Source organism: Pestalotiopsis fici (genome assembly GCF_000516985.1).
Source record: "Pestalotiopsis fici W106-1 unplaced genomic scaffold PFICI_Scf_5, whole genome shotgun sequence".
Taxonomy (NCBI): domain Eukaryota; kingdom Fungi; phylum Ascomycota; class Sordariomycetes; order Amphisphaeriales; family Sporocadaceae; genus Pestalotiopsis; species Pestalotiopsis fici.
Window position 1 is genome coordinate 2,359,419 of NW_006917095.1, and position 18,063 is coordinate 2,377,481.

An 18,063-nucleotide genomic window follows, 5' to 3' on the forward strand; every position below is an offset into this window, starting at 1 on the left:
GTTGATCCCAGAACGCCTTTGCGATGCCAAACCAATATCATGCTCAGACAATAAGTCATTCTGTCTGATCTCGTCACCTCATAATCCTAGTCTGGACAGAAATCGCACATTCTCTCCAGACTTTGCCAAGAACCGATACCATGCTGCTGAAAAGATGCATACACAAAAGGGAGCTCATTCCCAACATGCAGTTTCATGCAAGACTCAACACATTAGTATCATGCCATCATGGAGTCGTCGTAGCCTTCCTCGTCTTCCAGGCTTTCAATTGCCTCTTTGATTTGTTGATTTGCCTAAGAGCACCAGTTAGCGTTCGAGTATCTTCGGTCAGCATGAGAGGGGAGCCGAAATACCTTTGGATCCAAGTTCAAAGCAATAGTATAGTGCCTAATGGCAGCGCCGTTGTCGCCAAGGCATTTGTACAATTTACCAAGGAGGAAATGCACCGTGGCCTCATCGGGCGCAAGGTCCTTTAGAATTTCGAGCTCCGTCTGTGCAGCTTCAAACTGACCAAGTGCCAATAGGGCACGTGCCTTCTTGTATCGTGTTTGGGCAGCATTCGGTGCCAGCTCCGTGGCTTTGCTGAAGTATTGCAACGCCTGTACAGTTTGGCGCTGCTTCTCCAAGACGTTTCCGATGCAACAAATCAGAACAGCATTCGTGGGGTTGATGACTGATGCAGAATGGAAGTGCGCGTATGCCTTGTCGTAATTACCAAGCTTTTCATACACGCGTCCAATGCCATAGTATGCATTGTAATGACGTCGATCCGCCGATATAGCCTGGCGGTAGGCCGTGAGAGCCTTGTCGTATTCTTCATTAGCGACATGTTCGTGGCCCTGCAAGGTATATGCGTAGGCAAACTTGGGATTGAGCTGCGTGGCGCGCTTGAAGCACCGAAGCGCTTGTTCGTGGTCGCGAGCTAAAGACCATGCATTCCCCAGTGCACACCATGCTTGTGGACTATTCCACGAGGAGTCAACTAGCTCGTGTGCCAAAAAGGACAAGTCGATTTCTCGCTTGAGGAACCACAGGATAGTCGAGTAGACCTCCATATCTTCAATCCGAGAAGGCGCCAAAACGCGCAGTTTCCTGTAGCATTCCTCGGCCTTTGCATATGACGCTTGCTCATAGTAGGCTCGACCCATCTGTGATAATACCCAAGGCGTGTTCTTATGACCCGAAGGCAGTGAGTTGTACGCCACCAGGGCATCTGAGCATTGAAACTGTGACAAAGCGAGATAACCAGAGCCGAAAGCCTTCAAGAGACCGAGGAGGGATTTCAAGGCCTCTTCTACCTTGGCAGCTTCTGGCTCGACGGTTTTCACTGCCGGGGGTGGTGGATGTAACTCCTTTACTCTAGGTGCCTCGGCGTGGTCAACGTCCATCCCATGATCTTCTACCGGTTTCCGGTTCCCGCTTACGGCCCTGCCGACACTTGCTCCGGCAGCAGAGGTCGGTCGCATGATCCTTGAAATTGGGGGCCTAGCCTTCTTCAATTCTCGCGCAGGAACAGCGCCGACCGTTGCGGCTCCCGAGTTGGTCCTTGTGCTGGTACCTTTGAACATGTTGATTCTTGTACTTCGTCTTGGCGGTGCTCCAGGTTCTTCAGACTGTTGCCGTGGCTGGACAGGTTGGCCGGAGACAGTTCGCTTCCTCTCGATACCAGAAACTGCTGCCGAGGCGGAAGCTCTCAACATATGGGGATGTGATGGTTCTACAGACTGCTCTTCCTGCACCTTTTCCTGCTGCCGCTGTGTGCGCCTCGTCCCGAGTCGGTAGCCCACCCTGGGCGGCGCATCTGCTATATTTGAGGATTCGGTTGCCGCGGCAGTTTTGGTCTTTCGAGGTGCTCCGTGGGCCGGCGGTTCAGGAGGATATCCTGTCCGAGCAATGTACGGAGCATCAATATTGGTCGTCAACGGCGCGTCTAGGCCATCTGGCACTGGTATCGTGCTGCCAGCCATTCTGGAACGTGCCGCACTAATCTTCAGCATGAAATCGTTCTCTGTAATCGACGTCGAAAGCAGATTGTTGCCTGTGAGAGCGTCACTATCCGTGGATTTGTGGGGCTCAAATGGATCCGATGGTCCATGGTTCAGATTTCGTTGTGTTGCTTTCCTGGATATCGGAACCTCGGGTGCATTGGTGCCATTTTGCTCCGATAGGACACCACTTGTCTGATCTGATTCGAACCCTTGAAGAAGCGTCTCATTCAGTTTGAAAACATTTTGTGTCCTAATGGTTGCACCCATGTCACATAATGCAGTAAAAGCATCCCACATGAAGGGATTGATTTTCAACGACTCCTCAAAGCACGAAATGGCCTTTTTCTTGTCGTCATATGCTCGGTACAGCTTGCCAAGCAAGCAGGCGACGCTGGCAGAATCGGGATTCGAAGCCCGAGTTGAAGGGCCGTGTTTACCAAAGCTGAATTTATTGGTCCATAGTCCTCTAGACTTTTCCAGGGCCGCGATGCCATCCCTATAGCGCTCGAGGACAAGGCAAGCTTGAGCGAATATATATGCGCAACCTAAATGTACGCCCCGGTAGCCAAGAGGTTTGCTGAACTCGTGCGCGGAGCGGTAGTCGCCCAGACGAAAGTAACTGAGGGAGACGAGGTAGGCGGTTTCGCTGGAGCGCGGATCGTGGGCAACAAGTCTCTCGGCGTAGAATAGGGCATTCTCGTAATTGATATTGTCGAGATGATAGTAAATAAGCTGTCTCAGCTGGCCTGTCACGGCCTGTGCTGAGAGCCCCATGACGAACGTCACTCGTGATGATTAGGGCGGTGCAAAAACACGGAGGCTATTTGTGTATGGCCATGAGGTGCCGTGGACACAGTCGGTACGGGCGTGTGGAAATGGTCAACCGTTTCCTGCAAATGTATCGAGCCCGCTGTTGTGGGCCGGGTTACAGCGACACAAACTGTGCAGGCGAGTCTCCGTGTCTGTGAACGCGGCGGCAAGACGTCCAAGAGGGATCGAGCGATGTGGTGCGAAGGTTGGATGAATGTGCTGGATTGAAAGTCGTGGTTGGAATATGGCAACCTAGAGCACGGCCTTGGCCAGTCGGGTAGGCTCTTGGTTGTAGTGGACGAGGACGAGGGCTGGCGCAAAGTCCTGTTCGCTGCTTCCTCGCTCACGCATCTGAGGCGACGTGCGTGCACCAAAATCGAAGGTTGGGCACGAGAGTTGCTGGCCCGTTACTGCATGTCGGTTTGTCCGGGGCGTAGGATTTCGAGATTTGACCGCTCCTTTTTAGCAGATGAGAGTCCTCTAGACTGTTCTCTGCAAGTGACCTATGGGCAGCCTCCACGATCGTCATCCAGGAGAGAAAAAATGACCTGCTCTCTGTCGCTTGCAGGCTGAAGTCAAAAAGGTGGCATGGATAACATTGAACCGTCGACAGGCGTTCCCTGGTTGCCGTCCGAGCTTCTCAATGTTGTGGTAGAAGCGCCAAACATGCCTGTGATTGGTTGGGCGCCTGCCTGGAACCGGCCGCCCAAGTTTCCAAGACCCCGGTGCTGTGGCCGCCCAGCAACAATCAATCAATCGGGAGGGATGCGGGCGCCTAACCGTAAAAAGTCTAATACGTCCCATTAGCCACTCGCACGACCTGGTTTGGATTCAGTCCGCCCGAATCCCACTTCAGCCTCATCCTTTTTGTGCGTGCTCTCCATCCATCATCCGAATACTACGATAATAATAACAATCATTCGGATAGACCGACTTTTGGTTCTCTGGTTTCTCCAACTGCGCTCACTTCACTGGAAGTACACCACAGCCTGACGTCATCAGAACTCTTCTCGAGGGCTTCAGTGATTCTCACGACATTTCATAAAAGACACTTGTCATTCCACGTCACCTACCTCCTGAACAGCATTCAAGTCTAATACCAGGCACGGATTCAGAATGGCTCAGAAGGCAAGAAAAGATAGGGCCAAGTCCAACGCAGAGGCTCTCAAAAACCTCCACCTTGGAACTCTGATTGTCAACACATTATTTGTGCTCTCCAACATCCTGTTCCGGCGTCGGTCTCTGCTCTACTATGTCATCCTCTCTATCCCGGCTTTCATCTGCGAATACATTCTCGAGTCTACTGGCCGTCCAAAGTATGATCCCACCACCAAGGCTCTCAAAACGGCTGGGGAGGACTTGAACGCACCTGGCCTGACGGAATACATGTGGGATACCATTTGGGTCACGTGGGCCAGCGTCATCACGGTCGTTCTCTTTGGAAATGGGGGTTGGCTTCTATGGTTGGCTGTCCCAGTCTTTGCAGTCATCAAGGGCTGGGGATTCTTGAGTGCTGCCCGAAATATGGCCGGTGGCATGCAGCCGCCTCCCGAGGGTGCCGCTATGCCACAGGGTGCTGGCAATCGCAAGCAACGGCGAGCTGCGTAAACACCAGATTGGACGTGCTCGGCATAGAGTGTAGGCTGAATAAGGTCGCATTCTTTTCGACTTGGTCTATATTCTAATATCTATTCGTGGCCGTCGAGCTTTCGGGCCCACTCATCTAGAATGTCCTGTCCGACGTCCTTCACCATCAGGTGGATATGTTCCAACGCTGGAACGCTTTGGAGGGCAACCCAATTCTTGAACCAAAGGACTCGGCCCTCCCCGCCGGGTCCCAATCTATCGATGAAGAACCTTTGCACAAATGCTTGAATGATGCGCCTGCTCTCCGGGGTCATGTCGCCAGTCTCGGAGTCGGTCTTGATTGGTGTTCTCGACCAGACCACGATATGAGTTATATCAGATGTCAGTCCGTAGGGCCAGTCATTCAATAAGACGCTATAGTCGGATGGGTCCTCAAACGGGATGCTGGACTTGGGTGTGAAGGGAGGAGCGCCCCAAGTCTGTGGCAATCGATGAGCGAGTAGATACTGGGTCATGGAGCCATATTCCGCTTTGGTCTCTGCCGTCCACTTCATATATCTACGGAGGTCGGACGGTTTGCGCTTCAGAACTGAGAGATTGTTCTCCTCTATTGCCGTTGCTCAGCCCAAGATGTACCGATAAGAAGAGGATGAGACAGATTAATGAAGTCCATCAATCCATAACTCACTAATGATCTTGCGCATATCCTCCCAGTCATGATACTTGAATTCCTCGTCCGTCAAAGAAAGTACCCATTTGTCCACATCCGTCAAAGGAAACGGCGGTTCCTCGATATGGTCACCCATGCTGATCGTTCCGATTCCGACAAAAGCAACGGGAAACGAGTGATGGTGACCCCCACTTATGTTACTGAGGGAGTTCTCGGTAAACCTCGAAGAGATCCAAGGAGACTGTCCAATAAGTGGGGTGTATGCCTTGGTAACAGATGATTGAGAGAGGGTCGGGTTCCGATTTCTCGGCGACAAAAGGCAAGCTGGTCGGTATGCAAAAGATGGTTCTCCGATTTATCGGCGAGGATGGCAGGTGCCCTGGACTAGGGAGTTCCGCTAGTAGAAACAGACAAGTATACAGCAAGAAAGTAAAGTCTAAATCATGACTAGAAACAGTGACGTCGGGGCTCTATCAGATGGGCCGGTGTGCGATTCAGGATCTGCAACTTTGCTTTGGAATCTCTCATGCGGCACTACCGGCGGAAATCTACCAGCAGGACGGGAACGGTATGTAAACCGCCCTCGAATCGCATTGCATCGGACGTGTCGTGTGTGAGGTGCCCGCTAAACTCTGTTGCGGCAAGTTAACCACCAGTGCTGAATGGGGCCCCCTCGGCACCTGGCACGTTGGTTTTACCGCTAATTTGCGGGGGCTCTGGGTGTCTGTTTCGCGGTTTCTGGTCCAGATCCCCATTTTCCAGCAGAGGGCCCGCAAGTGTCCTGCAGCTGTCGCCTGCCCAGGGGTCCTGTCTGCGTCTTCCCCCAGCATCGGAGCTTCTCACTGTCTCAACACTTGAGGTCAAGGTGGGCTGATTTTAGAAATATTTCCCGGCCCCCAAGCTTCCTTCCCACGCCGACTCTTTAAGAAGTCCCGTCGCTTACTTCGCAACCTCTCGTGGAGTAGCCCGCTCTTTGTCCCCTCTCAGTGGAAGCTCGAGGTCGACTATTTTATTTCTTCTTCAGGCGTTTTGTCTTTTGAAGTTGATTGTTTACATTGACCAGTCAATCGCTTCTGCGACCCTTCAAGATGAGCGCCGCCTCGTCCCTGACTTCGAGTCAGAACCTCAACGGGATCATCATCCCGTCTGGTCTGCTCATTTTTGGCACCCTGATTGTCAAGAAGGAATGGGCTCCATATGCAGTGCTTCTGGCTCTCGCCTTGGGTAGCTTCAAGTACTTCAACAACTGTATGTCCCTTGAATTACATGATAGCAATGCCAATCGACTTACACGAGACCAGTGCCCAAGATTTTCCTCAAGCCCGATACCTTCCAAGACCTCGAGCTCAAGGAGAAGACCATTCTCTCCCACAACACCGCCATGTACGTCTACTACTCCTTGCACGTAGGCTTTCTCCTAACTAACTCTTCCCAGCTACCGCTTCAACCTCCCATCGCCGACCACCATCCTTGGCCTGCCCATTGGCCAGCACATCTCGATTGGCGCTGCTTGCCCTCAACCCGATGGCTCCACCAAGGAGATTGTTCGATCCTACACTCCCATTTCTGGTGACCACCAGCCTGGCTACATTGATCTCCTGATCAAGTCGTACCCGACCGGTAACATCTCGAAGCACCTCGCCTCCCTTGCCGTTGGTCAGAACATCAAGGTCAAGGGCCCCAAGGGTGCTTTCGTCTACACCCCCAACATGGTGCGCCACTTTGGTATGGTTGCCGGTGGTACCGGAATCACTCCTATGCTCCAGGTTGTCAGAGCTGTCATCCGCGGAAGAGCTACTGGTGACAAGACCCAGATTGATCTCATCTTTGCCAACGTCTCCCCTCAGGACATTCTGCTCAAGGAGGACCTCGATGCTCTCGCCAAGGAGGACAGCGGTTTCCGCGTTCACTATGTTCTTGACAAGCCTCCGGAGGGCTGGACTGGCGGTGTTGGCTACGTCACTGCTGACATGATCACCGTGAGTACCAAAAGTGAAAATCGTTATATATCCGAATGCTAACTCGATCTCAGAAATGGCTGCCCAAGCCCGCTGACGATGTCAAGATTCTGGTGTGCGGACCTCCGCCCATGGTCAGTGGCCTGAAGAAGGCTACCGAGAGCCTCGGCTTCAAGAAGGCCCGTCCTGTCAGCAAGCTGGAGGACCAGGTCTTTGCTTTCTAAGCTGCGTGTCCATGAAACAGAGTCAATAGATGATGCACATGCGCAGAATTCGACATGCGGCAACATCCAACCCTCTCCTCGGGGGTCATATGTACAAGATGTCGACATTAAAAGAGACCGGAAGGAACGCTTCAACGCATTTCTCGGCGTCTCAAGAACAACATTTGATCTAACTGATCCTTTGTTCAAGGAAATTCCATTGCTTATTTTGGCATATATTGGAGTCATATATATCTAATAGACAAAACTCAGAATAGATGATGTTATGATAAATCTATGATTTATTTTACAGTCTGGTTCAGGTTGAAAGCTGTGAATGCTATGGCCGTATGGTTATGGACACTCGGGTCTATACGGATACTGCTCTTGGGATGGTTTCTGCTATCGAACCACCGCTTACTGTTCCGAATTGACCCTGGTAATTGTTCTGTACCAAGGTTGCGGCTCTTTCTCGGGGTCTCGGTTTTTGACGCGGTATCTCAAAGGTTGCCAAGAGTTCCTTGCGGCTTGCACTAGACACCTGCATAAATTTGACTTTCATAACTCAGAGAGAGCGGCTTGCAGAATAAATTGAAGCGTTCTTCTCTCCAATCTCCAATCCGAATGGTCGGGGCGGAAGTAAGGTTAGAGAGTATCGGCACAGAACCCCTTTCCATGCTAAGGTAACCCGTGTTTTGTACAGTAAACTGCAGGCAACAGGTAAAAGGTGATTGTGGTGGGGAGGTTGCGCCCGCCCAGGGGACCGGCAGTGCCAGCGGGCTCGCCGGGTAACGTGCTATGGAAGTCCTAGACGTCACCAGTTACCACTAAATCTCATTGACAGTTTTGGGACAACCTCATAAACATGTGCCTTTTTCCTACTCAATGAAGGATTATTAGTTGTTTTGGTCAATGATATCAATTGACTACAAACTACTGAGTGTGGTTTGATCTCGTCATCCGAAATTGGAAAACCGAGGTCAAGAATTCAATCGTGGTAGTTGGAGTAACTCATTTTATCCGTCTTTTTTTCTTTCAATTTCGACTCTACACCATTGGCAATGAGAAGCCGATCCCGGTTAGATCTCCGAGTCTCAACATGATCCTCGGACCCATTTCGTACCTGGACTGCCTCGTCTTTTGCATCCTTCTGGCGCCGCAGCTCCTCATTCACGTGGGCCTCTTTGGGACCGTGGCCACGGCGCTACAATGTCTCCCGTTTCTATGTAAGCCAGCCGTGAATATATACATCTATTGATAAATGGCCTTGCATCATTGCGAGAGTCTTGCGGGTGATAGAACTGTGACTAAATAACGTGTAGTGTTCCGCCTACCCTATGGATTCCTCCGCGACCGCCTCGTGGTCCCGCACGCGCAGAGGAGCCCCTTTGTGCAGGTCGCCAGCCCATTCGAGGACTTTGTCATTCGCTGCGTGCGGTACGCGTTTGCCAATGTGTCGCCCAGGGTCGGCAGGGTTTTCTTCTCCAAGGCGGTGGCGCTGCCGTTTATGAGGTTTCGCATGTTGAGACATGGGATTGTCAGGAAACCGGTGCATTGGCATGAACATGTTGATGTGAGTTAAGACTTTCTCAAACACACAAGAGCTCTGATGTGGCCACGGCTGATGAATCATAGAAACGATTCAAGGGCGTCTGGTTGATCAAGGATCCATTAAAGAAACCAGATGTTTGCATATATTATGCTCATGGTGAGATACCCTCATATTATGAATGAAAAATATTGACAACATTGACTAACACATGACAGGTGGCGGCTTCAGCAGTAAGTAGATATAATTTCTGAATGATTTTCGTGTATTTATAGTGGAATGACTGACTTGAAACTTTACAGTGGGATCCTCCTACTTTTACCTCGAATATCTCTTGGCATGGTTAAGCATGATGGGCGAAAGCGGCTTCGACAACCCGGCTGTATTCGCCTTGGAATACACGTTGGTTCCCGACGGCACATTTCCGAAACAGCTCCACGAAGCCATCGCCGGCTACGATCATGTCGTTTCGACAGTAGGCGACGCTTCCAAAATTTGCATCAGTGGCGACAGCGCGGGTGCCACGGTGCAGATGAGCCTTCTCCTGCATATAGCCAACCGGGAGTACGATCAGAGCAAGATGAATGAGAGCGGTTCCTGGCAGCTTCCCAAGCCGGGAATGGCGGCCTTTATATCACCTTGGGTCACTCTGATCTCTGAGAGGCATCAAAATACGGCCAGCGATTACCTCGACAGTGGCAACCTGCATCAGTATGCGCGTGAATATGTCGGCAAGCATGCAAGAGCAGACGATCCAATGATATCTCCAGGGAACTGCAGAGACGTGTCCTGGTGGAAGAGAGCTTGTCCCAAGGGAGGAATGTACTTTGCCTATGGCGCAGAAGAGGTGTTTGCGCCAGAGATTGAGAGTTTGGTCGAGTTCCTGAAGAAGAACAAAGTGCCAGTCAGCAGCAAGGGCGAGCCCGGTGGGATACACGCATGGCCCGTGGCAGCACTGTTCCTGGCAAGTTCCACTGAGGAGAGACAAAAAGGCTTGAAGAGTGTTGTACAATGCGTTCGTGATTCACTGCCAACATGAGAAAGAACATATTCCTACCAGGGATGAAGAAATAAACATTGTAATAATTAATGAAAATAATAGATATTCAAGAAGTCCTCATGTCAGATTAGATCAAGTCAAAGGTCACGGATCGATCAGGAACGAAAGAGGAACCTTAGCAAATACTAAAAGTATTACTCGGCTTCTGATCCGGCCTGTATGTACGATCTCCCGTTTATAAAGCTCTTTGATACTTTTGTCATCATTCATGAATAAAATTGTTTACTTGGACACTTGTCCTTGTGGCAATGTGAAGAAGAAATGAAAGCGAAATACTACCTACATCGAGCCCCAGGTGTCCTTGCAGCACGACCCCAGCCTCGCTGTGATCTGGGGCGTAAGATGCAGATGACGCGAGCAGACCGTCTCATGGTTCATCGGCAGGTTAACTGCAATCGCTGCACGCTCAGGCGATAGTTGATATGTATACAACCCTGTGCTGCAGATTATGGACCCCGACCCTGGGTTTTCGACAGCCGTTCGTTCCAGGCTGCAGTTAGAGGGAGAGAGAGAGAAAACCAAGAGCTTATTTGATAGACACAGAAGAGTTGTCTGCCTCTTTCAGCTTGTTTCCAAACTTGCATGGTTGTGTAAGCGCGCCTAGCTTGAGCTTACATACTCGTTGGGTTAGCGCGTCGACTCCCGTTGCCTAACTCATGAACTTGGCCCTGGAGGGGTGGCAGGGGGGGGGGGGGGGAGGGGAGAGGGGGACGCGGGTGATGACAGAAGCAAAAACTGTGATCAGATGACTCCTTCTGTTTGCAAGACAAATGTGTTTAGGCTGAGCGTTGGCTTTCGATGCACGTGTGACGACAGCATTGCGCAAGTCGAGAATGGTGGGAAGTGTATTGTACACTGTGTAATAATGCGGATTCAAGATGAGCATTGAAGGATTCCCATGTTCCGTAATGATGTTTTTTTGTCAATGATGGATGCATCGGATGACGGGTGGTAGCGCCGTTGAAGATAATCAATCACGAACATGAAGACGAACAGATGGGAAAAGCGCGTTGCGTGGGGTCGGTCGGCGACGGGCCTTGCCTTGCTGCAAGCTCCAGTGATCTGCAAGCTGGGCGACAAAAAGGTATTCCGGTGGCTGTGCTGGGCTCAAGCAAGAAGAGTGTACAAGTAGAGAATAGGTAGTAGAAAGAAGAAAAAAGCTCTCAGCCAAATGCACCAAGAGACGCCAGCCAGGTGCCCTGGCACACACACGTTCCTCCCTCCGACCCCTGACCCGTCCTGTCTTGGGTGGTAGTAGTACTAGGTAGTCTGGCCCAACTGGATATTTAAAAAAGGTCAGGCGCCGCCCGAATGATGGCCACTCATCGAGGGAGTAAAAGGAAAATAAGAAAAGAAATAAAAAAAATAAAAACCACCTTCCAAGCACCTTTTCCATGACCCCACTTCAAGCTCGAAAATCACACACCGACCAATTCCAATCAGTCTTCACCCCACCGCCGACCCTCCGACTTTGTCCATTGATTCCCGTTCAACCCAATCCAGGCCCATTTTGAATTGTCGGTCATTACTTGATCCAGCGCATATATTGGGAACCTCTTATTATTCATTCAAAGTCGTACACCGGATTTCGAGGGTTCGAGGTCGACGTCGTTGATCGTCAAAGTAGCACGACCCCACCATTGTAAACATTTGGAACCGTATTGTTCGTCAAACTGCAAACAAACAGTTGAGGGTCTTCAAGTATATGATACAAGATTCTCAAGAGGTATCTCAAATTAGATACCTCGAATATACTGGCTCACCTGGCCTAACACGCTTCCCTCCTAGTATGCATCTTCTGTGCATCTGCATAGAGATAGCATAAAAGTTTAAGAGAAGGGAAGATTTTGGGAGACGGACAAATATATAGGTTTGCAACAGTCCCCTCGAACCAGAGAGGTCCCACACTCGCAAACGAAGAAGGGCCTTGCTGGTCTGTCTCATCCGGCTCGCTCGCTTGCTTCTCGAAGCTATCGAGGTCTTGCATTAGCCCCTCCATCGATAAAAAGCACCCCTGTTCGCCGCTCATTGTACAGCAGCAGCAAGAGCAGCTGTTCTCACAGAAAGCTCACTTCTTATTAGTGACGAGCCACCAAGCCCAGAAAGATACCCGGTTGTCGACGATATATACCTACGTCGCCTCTTATAGCCAAGGTACATATTGCATACGTCGTACCTTGATCACTTATCCACAGGCCAACGGACGGCAGCACTAGACATTGAGACGTCAAAAAGTGTCTACACCAAGCTCTCTTTCTAGTGTATTCCAGGGTACATTTGCACCAATTGTCTCCGTGTTGCGTGTGAGACGTGGGCTGGGCTCGTACCTACCAAACAGCCTCAAGAAGAGAGAAGAGAAGAAGAGACGGAGAGAACAAAGAAATGTCCTCCGAAGAAGGCACGTACGCGCCAAAGTCGCCCGACCTCTCGTCATTCTTGTCGGGAGGTTCTGATCCAAACCTTGGCCGCGCCGCATCATTCACTTCAGCGCCCAATCCAAACTCCCTCTCTGGATACTCGCCATCGTCATCCACTTACAGCTCGCACCAGCACCAGCATCAGCCTGCTTCGCACTACGGTCAGCCACAACAGCCCCACCAAACTTATTCTTCGTCTCCCGCGACCGCCTATAACAACTACCATCATTCTTATACCGCGCCGTCGCCCAGCTCTGTCCGTTCCCAGCAACCATATTTTTCCTCGCCGCAACAACCCACAAACCTCTTTGCCCACGCTCAATCCTCACTGCCAGCGTACATCCTGTCCCCCCAACAACAACACAGTACACCACCAAGTCACTCTGGTCCACAACCCTACTACGCAAACTACGCCGAGAGCCCAATCAACCATTATCTACCACCGCAATCACCGCAACTCGTCCAGCAGCACGGTCAGCTCCAGCCCTCCCATTTCCCGCCTGCCTACGATCACAAGCAACCGCAGCCAGCCCAAGACTCAGCAGCGGTCGCTATGCCGCCGCGCAAATCGGCTGCCGCCCAGGTGGCGCAGCAACCAGAAATCATGCCTTCTCCCGTCAGAACAAAATTCCCCACTGCGCGCATCAAGCGAATTATGCAGGCAGACGAGGAAGTGGGCAAGGTAGCTCAGCAGACTCCCATTGCCGTCGGCAAGGCACTCGAATTGTTCATGGTACAAATCGTCAGCAAGAGCGCCGATGTGGCCAAGGACAAGAACTCGAAGCGCATCACGGCCCAGATGCTAAAGCAGGCTGTCGAGAACAACCCACAGTGGGACTTTTTGCAAGAAATCACGGCAAAGGTCAGCGAAAAGGAGGAGAGAGAGCCAAAGGGCAAAAAGGCGAGCGAGAATACAGATAGCGACGAGGATCTCGACGCCGAGCCCAAGAAGAAAGGAAGAGGTGGCCGAAAGAAGAAGGCTGCCTCATAATGAAGAGGAACACTCTTCTCCTTTTTCTCAAAAGAGCCACGACGAACAGACACGACATGGGTTGAAATCATGATGGTGGACTATCCACGGATAGCTTACGGCGTTTGAATGGCTGCGGAAAGCATCAACTGGCGTTTGCGGACAAAGAAGCGTTGGCTTTGTACATATTGAATGAATTTTAATGACGATTGGGGGGCTTGACACTCTCCCCCCGGAGATGGTGACGAATACGGATTACATACTCTCTCAGACTCAAGAAACATTATGTGGTGCACATTGTTGTGTACTGCATCGCAAGCAAATTCTTTTCATGGTGCAATATTGGTGATTTTCGTTAAAAGTTCTTGCTATGGCGGCCAAGACTCTACATGAGCAAATGCATACATTTCGAGATTTTGTAACCTACGTCATCATCATTGGTTGTCCAGGCCATTCTTGTTTGATACATATGCTCTCCGTTGCCCGTTGAGGTTGGCATGGAGAGACTATGTATGTAGGTAAGGCCAGCACCAGCTCTGCTTGAGCTCTCAGCATTGTACCAAGCCAGTGCCCTCTCTGTGTCTAGCAAATAGTTGTGTCCTTATTGACTCGTCACGAAGTAATGTTGTGACGCATGAGCGCTGAATATGCAATATGAACAGGCGTCGATATTTGAAAGCTGAGAGCGTTTGACGTGATCCTTCTTGAGAAGCCAGCAGATGTAATTCTGCATTTGCAGCTTCTGAAATTGGTTGCATTACTTCTTAAAATAGAAAACGATGCAGGCAGTATACGCGCACTATTAGCAGTATCTCCGGGATTTCGATTCACAGAGCTTTCGAGGCCGAATGACATTCACGAATGAAAAGCCCTTGGCGCTGTTTCTGCTCAGTTGCAGCTATGGAATTATACTATGGACTGGAAGCAGCACAGCGTTGGAATGGGGCGCGACGGTATATATGATAGTGTAGTTCAAGGGTTGCTATATGAGACCAAGAGGAAATTAGAAGGGAAAATACATTGTTTCGAGATGTCATTCATCTGCAATCTTGCGTATTGCCTTGAGATAGTCCTGGAGGCTGCATGGATCGCGTATATCATAGTCCTGTTCGTCGTGCTGTGCCTCGCAAGTGTCCCCCCATTCGACGCCCAATGCCTCTGCATCTTTACGTTCCGTTTCCGTCAATTCGTAGTCGTCCAGCTCTCGAAAAACAATCTCCATGCGTGGGGCCCACTTCTCAATGAGAAACGTGTCGAAGGTCATTCCAGAGTCATCAAAGCTAGTCTCCCATTCGATTTGCAGCTCTGTCAGGCGCATGATCAAATCGGTGTCTTCCTCCCATATATTTTCAACGTCGTCATCACTCACCGAATCGAGCCGAAAGCCACATGTATGTCTGATCCCAAGAGCTTCAAAGGTGAGCATGCGCAAAGCTGCCAAGCATACGTGACGGTGGCTTGTCATGTCTATATCATGGTCAACGAAAAGCACTGCCAACTTTGATACAACATCCTCGGTAGTCTGCCATTGTTGGTGCCAAAATCCGATGTGAGGCCTTGCAACAGCTATGAACCGGATTCCAAGCCAGATTTCGTGGAAATAAATTGAGGCTGTGGTGCATCCAGTCTCAGTGCAAAAGCACTGGCACATATCCGCTCCGTCAACAGGTATCATGGTCGAAATGAGTCGTACATCCTCGGAGGTTATCGAAAGAGGATGGTATTGCCATCCGCAAGATACCAGATGGGCTGCCAAAGGACTGGTATGTTTGCCCTTATATGTAGTGCATGAGACACTCCGTTGAAGATCAATCCCATGCTCCACAAACCAAAGAAGAGTTCCTGCACCCCCCCGGCCGTGGGCATACAATTCCATTACTGTATTGGAACCCAGTTCGTCCGGCTCATCTATATCGTGGAATCCAAGGTCAAACAGTAGTTGAGCAATATTTCTATCTAGCTCCTTGACGCGTAACAGCATGTGATAGACCGAAAGATATCGATCCAGTCCAAAAAAGCTGTTCTGGAGTCTCGCAGGCACCTTGATGCCCATGTTCGTGAGGCATTTGACTACCCTAATCCCATGGTAATCCAGCACTCTATCGCCATCGATCTTATAGCGTTTTATATCTTCAGCACCCAGGTATGCCAATGCTAAGCGTTTAAGATCGGCACGCCTAAGCTTGATCTCAATAAGCCACTGTCGCTTCGCCGAATGAGATCCCAAACTGAAAATGTCTGCGAGGGACCACCACCAACCACGTGAAATCCTTTCAAGATAGCCGTCGAAGTAGCCTTCTGTACGAAGCAGGACGTCAAGAGCTGAAGTGCAACTGCACCCAGAACAAAGTACAGGTTCTCGTCCTTTAGAGCAAGATCGTCCACTGTAAGCTGCTGCATATTCGACGGCATGATTTCTTGCCATATCTATAAAGTGGATAGTACCATGTAGGTCTTTCTTATGCAGAAGCGCCGTCAACACACTGGTATTGCCTGTTCCTGCCGCTAAATGCCAGGCTGTCTGGCCGAGAAAATTGACTTCACGCGCAGTGTTGGCAGTGATCAGATCATTGATTTCTCTCGCGCTTCTCCGGCCAGAAATAGCTGCAGTTAATGGTCCGCAACCGAAAACTGAAATCGTCAGCTTCCATTTCTCTCTTTCTATCAACATGTGCAACGTACTTTCCACCCGAATACGTTCGTAAACCGCCTTTAGTGACGGATCATTAGGCTCGTGATAATTGGTGAGTTCTTTCATTTCAAATCCAAAGCCAGGGTCATTGTGTTCGGGATCAGACGTGGCATTGTATAGAGTAGGAAGAAGTTCTTTGGTATGTATCGCACTGCCATTGACGGCGAGTAGGCTGAGTGGTGTACTAATTGTCTCACTGTGAGAACTTGCAAGAGCGAAGACTTCGCCTGTGATAACAAGATTCCTGGTTTTACTCACCTGCCCGCAAAATTGCAAACGTCCCCGGGGAGGCCTGCTTGTACAAGGTCCAGTATAAAATCGCTGATCGTTTCAACGAAAAGCTGCTGATCTATGATGGAATCATAAGATATGGTTGCATAACTCATCATACTTACCATTATGAGAACAGCTGAGTTCCCATGGCGATCCGTCTCGTAAGCGGATGCTTTCTTCTTCCCGTACAGTCGCAAGATGATGTCTTTGGTGATACTTAATGCAAGGGAAAGCTCAGCATTGTCAACCGCCTGGTAGAACAGGAAACATTGAAGAGTTTCCAAGATTCGGAACACTGGCGACTGACGCTCATCTACTACGGGCCGCATAGTGATGCCTGGGCTGATGCTGAACCCACCAGCGCCTGTAGTGATGCCAAAAGAGAGTCTCACGGCCCAGGGTAAAAATGAAGACGGTTTAGCTGCAGTCAACCCGAACCAGCGACGCGACTTTTGAATGTTTAAACTCGAAAGTTCACAGTCTTGGCCATGTCCATGGTGGCTTGTTTCAGTTCGAAGCCAGAGTGATCCGAATCTTCGGCTGGTACTCTTGCGGTTACTTCGATACAGACAAGAGCAAGGCTGGCTTCGGGACCGTGTATTGAGAGTCCATCCATAAGTAGCAGTGGTGCTTGAGCCGTGATAACTAGTCATGGCTAGGGAGTTAGACATACTATCGTAGATCTCCCGTGTCTGACTTGGCTTAGCCAGTAGTCGTTGCAAAGCGAGCTGGGGATTGTCCTGTGCTTGGCCGTCCTGGATGTCAAGAGCCTGTTCCAGATACGAGAGCGCCTGGAGCCTCTGCTCCAAGGCCGAAATGCTTTGCATATGTCTTTCTATCGACGCGATGCTATTGCTTATTTGTGGTAAACTTTGGCCAGCCGTTGCCACGAGCTGCGTCACTGAGAGGTCCACGCGGGAGAGAATATCAGAGTTGTGAACGGACGTCCTAGCCAGTTCCTGGACGTCGTCTTGCAGTGCCAATGTGGCCATGTCTTGATGTATCTCGCCTAATTGCAGAGTAGTTGCTGGAGCGAACGTTGCAAAGTTTTCTGCGAGACTCGTCATGGTGCTGCTGCTAGAGTCTAGCGTAGAGATCGCATTGTCGACGTTATGAGATATCTGACTAATATCTGTCCTGATATCTTGGACGTCTGCGGACATCTGGACTACATTTGTGCTGATGGTAGGTACGTGTGCGGTTGCGGCTTCCACGTTCGCGAATCTGCGATCATTATCAAGTGACTTGTTCCTGCCGACGATGTATTAGCCTCAAGCTACAAAGGGATCTGGCCGATGACTAACAAGTTCAGCACACTCAACGCAGTCTGGAACACGCTGTTTGTCTTGTGAAGTCTATCCTCCAACTTCATCAGATTGTCCCGTCGAAATGGGAACTTGAGGGTTTTGATTCTTTCTTTCAGCTTATTGCTTGGATGACTCGACCCGACCAACTCCTGGAGGAGAACCTCGAGTTGGTCTAGCTCATTCTTGCATTCTGTGACTATAGGTGGTACGACGCCCGCCCCTGTGCTAGTTGTCGACGAAGAGGGTAACGCGGATTGAATTGTGTTCAGCGATTCCCTCAGGCTGTTGAGCTGCGCTCGTGCAGAGGCCAAATCATCTTTGCGACCATCGAGCGCGTCAAAGTAGGTCGCGATTCCGTCGTAGAGCTGCAGGCCGAGCGATACGATACCCACGGCAGTGCCGACGATACCGACCGGGTCGGCCATGGCTCACTGGGCCCAGTACGATCACGGAAGTGGCCGATCGTTCATTCTGTGGGGCAGACACAGTCGGTGCTGTATGGAATGGTTGAACAAGTGACGTTAATGAGTAAACACCAGTACTATAGTAGCAGTACAATGTCTCGAGAAAGGATACCAA

General features: G+C 50.4%; 7 protein-coding genes across 7 annotated transcripts; 4 read left to right on the forward strand and 3 right to left on the reverse strand.

The window, feature by feature from the left end:
- Nucleotides 1-218: 218 nt before the first annotated feature.
- On the reverse strand, nucleotides 219-2,762 carry PFICI_08025 (uncharacterized protein; the record flags this gene model as incomplete). The annotated part of the gene is made up of 2 exons (XM_007836606.1): nucleotides 219-293; nucleotides 354-2,762. The coding sequence occupies 2 exons, from the start codon at nucleotides 2,760-2,762 to the stop codon at nucleotides 219-221; spliced, it is 2,484 nt and encodes an 827-aa protein (XP_007834797.1).
- A 1,152-nt stretch (nucleotides 2,763-3,914) lies between these two features.
- On the forward strand, nucleotides 3,915-4,406 carry PFICI_08026 (uncharacterized protein; the record flags this gene model as incomplete). The annotated part of the gene is made up of 1 exon (XM_007836607.1): nucleotides 3,915-4,406. One exon carries the CDS (start codon nucleotides 3,915-3,917, stop codon nucleotides 4,404-4,406), a length of 492 nt encoding a protein of 163 aa, XP_007834798.1.
- An 80-nt stretch (nucleotides 4,407-4,486) lies between these two features.
- On the reverse strand, nucleotides 4,487-5,191 carry PFICI_08027 (uncharacterized protein; the record flags this gene model as incomplete). The annotated part of the gene is made up of 2 exons (XM_007836608.1): nucleotides 4,487-4,992; nucleotides 5,074-5,191. The coding sequence occupies 2 exons, from the start codon at nucleotides 5,189-5,191 to the stop codon at nucleotides 4,487-4,489; spliced, it is 624 nt and encodes a 207-aa protein (XP_007834799.1).
- A 952-nt stretch (nucleotides 5,192-6,143) lies between these two features.
- PFICI_08028 (NADH-cytochrome b5 reductase 1) lies at nucleotides 6,144-7,237 on the forward strand (the record flags this gene model as incomplete). The annotated part of the gene is made up of 4 exons (XM_007836609.1): nucleotides 6,144-6,303; nucleotides 6,357-6,438; nucleotides 6,491-7,034; nucleotides 7,088-7,237. 4 exons carry the CDS (start codon nucleotides 6,144-6,146, stop codon nucleotides 7,235-7,237), a joined length of 936 nt encoding a protein of 311 aa, XP_007834800.1.
- A 1,078-nt stretch (nucleotides 7,238-8,315) lies between these two features.
- Nucleotides 8,316-9,804, forward strand: PFICI_08029 (uncharacterized protein; the record flags this gene model as incomplete). Its single annotated transcript, XM_007836610.1, has 5 exons — nucleotides 8,316-8,442; nucleotides 8,539-8,789; nucleotides 8,852-8,924; nucleotides 8,984-8,998; nucleotides 9,068-9,804. The coding sequence occupies 5 exons, from the start codon at nucleotides 8,316-8,318 to the stop codon at nucleotides 9,802-9,804; spliced, it is 1,203 nt and encodes a 400-aa protein (XP_007834801.1).
- A 2,403-nt stretch (nucleotides 9,805-12,207) lies between these two features.
- On the forward strand, nucleotides 12,208-13,233 carry PFICI_08030 (uncharacterized protein; the record flags this gene model as incomplete). Its single annotated transcript, XM_007836611.1, has 1 exon — nucleotides 12,208-13,233. The coding sequence occupies one exon, from the start codon at nucleotides 12,208-12,210 to the stop codon at nucleotides 13,231-13,233; it is 1,026 nt and encodes a 341-aa protein (XP_007834802.1).
- Nucleotides 13,234-14,245: 1,012 nt separating this feature from the next.
- PFICI_08031 (uncharacterized protein) lies at nucleotides 14,246-17,909 on the reverse strand (the record flags this gene model as incomplete). Its single annotated transcript, XM_007836612.1, has 6 exons — nucleotides 14,246-15,639; nucleotides 15,697-15,843; nucleotides 15,895-16,100; nucleotides 16,163-16,253; nucleotides 16,296-17,428; nucleotides 17,482-17,909. The coding sequence occupies 6 exons, from the start codon at nucleotides 17,907-17,909 to the stop codon at nucleotides 14,246-14,248; spliced, it is 3,399 nt and encodes a 1,132-aa protein (XP_007834803.1).
- Nucleotides 17,910-18,063: the final 154 nt, after the last annotated feature.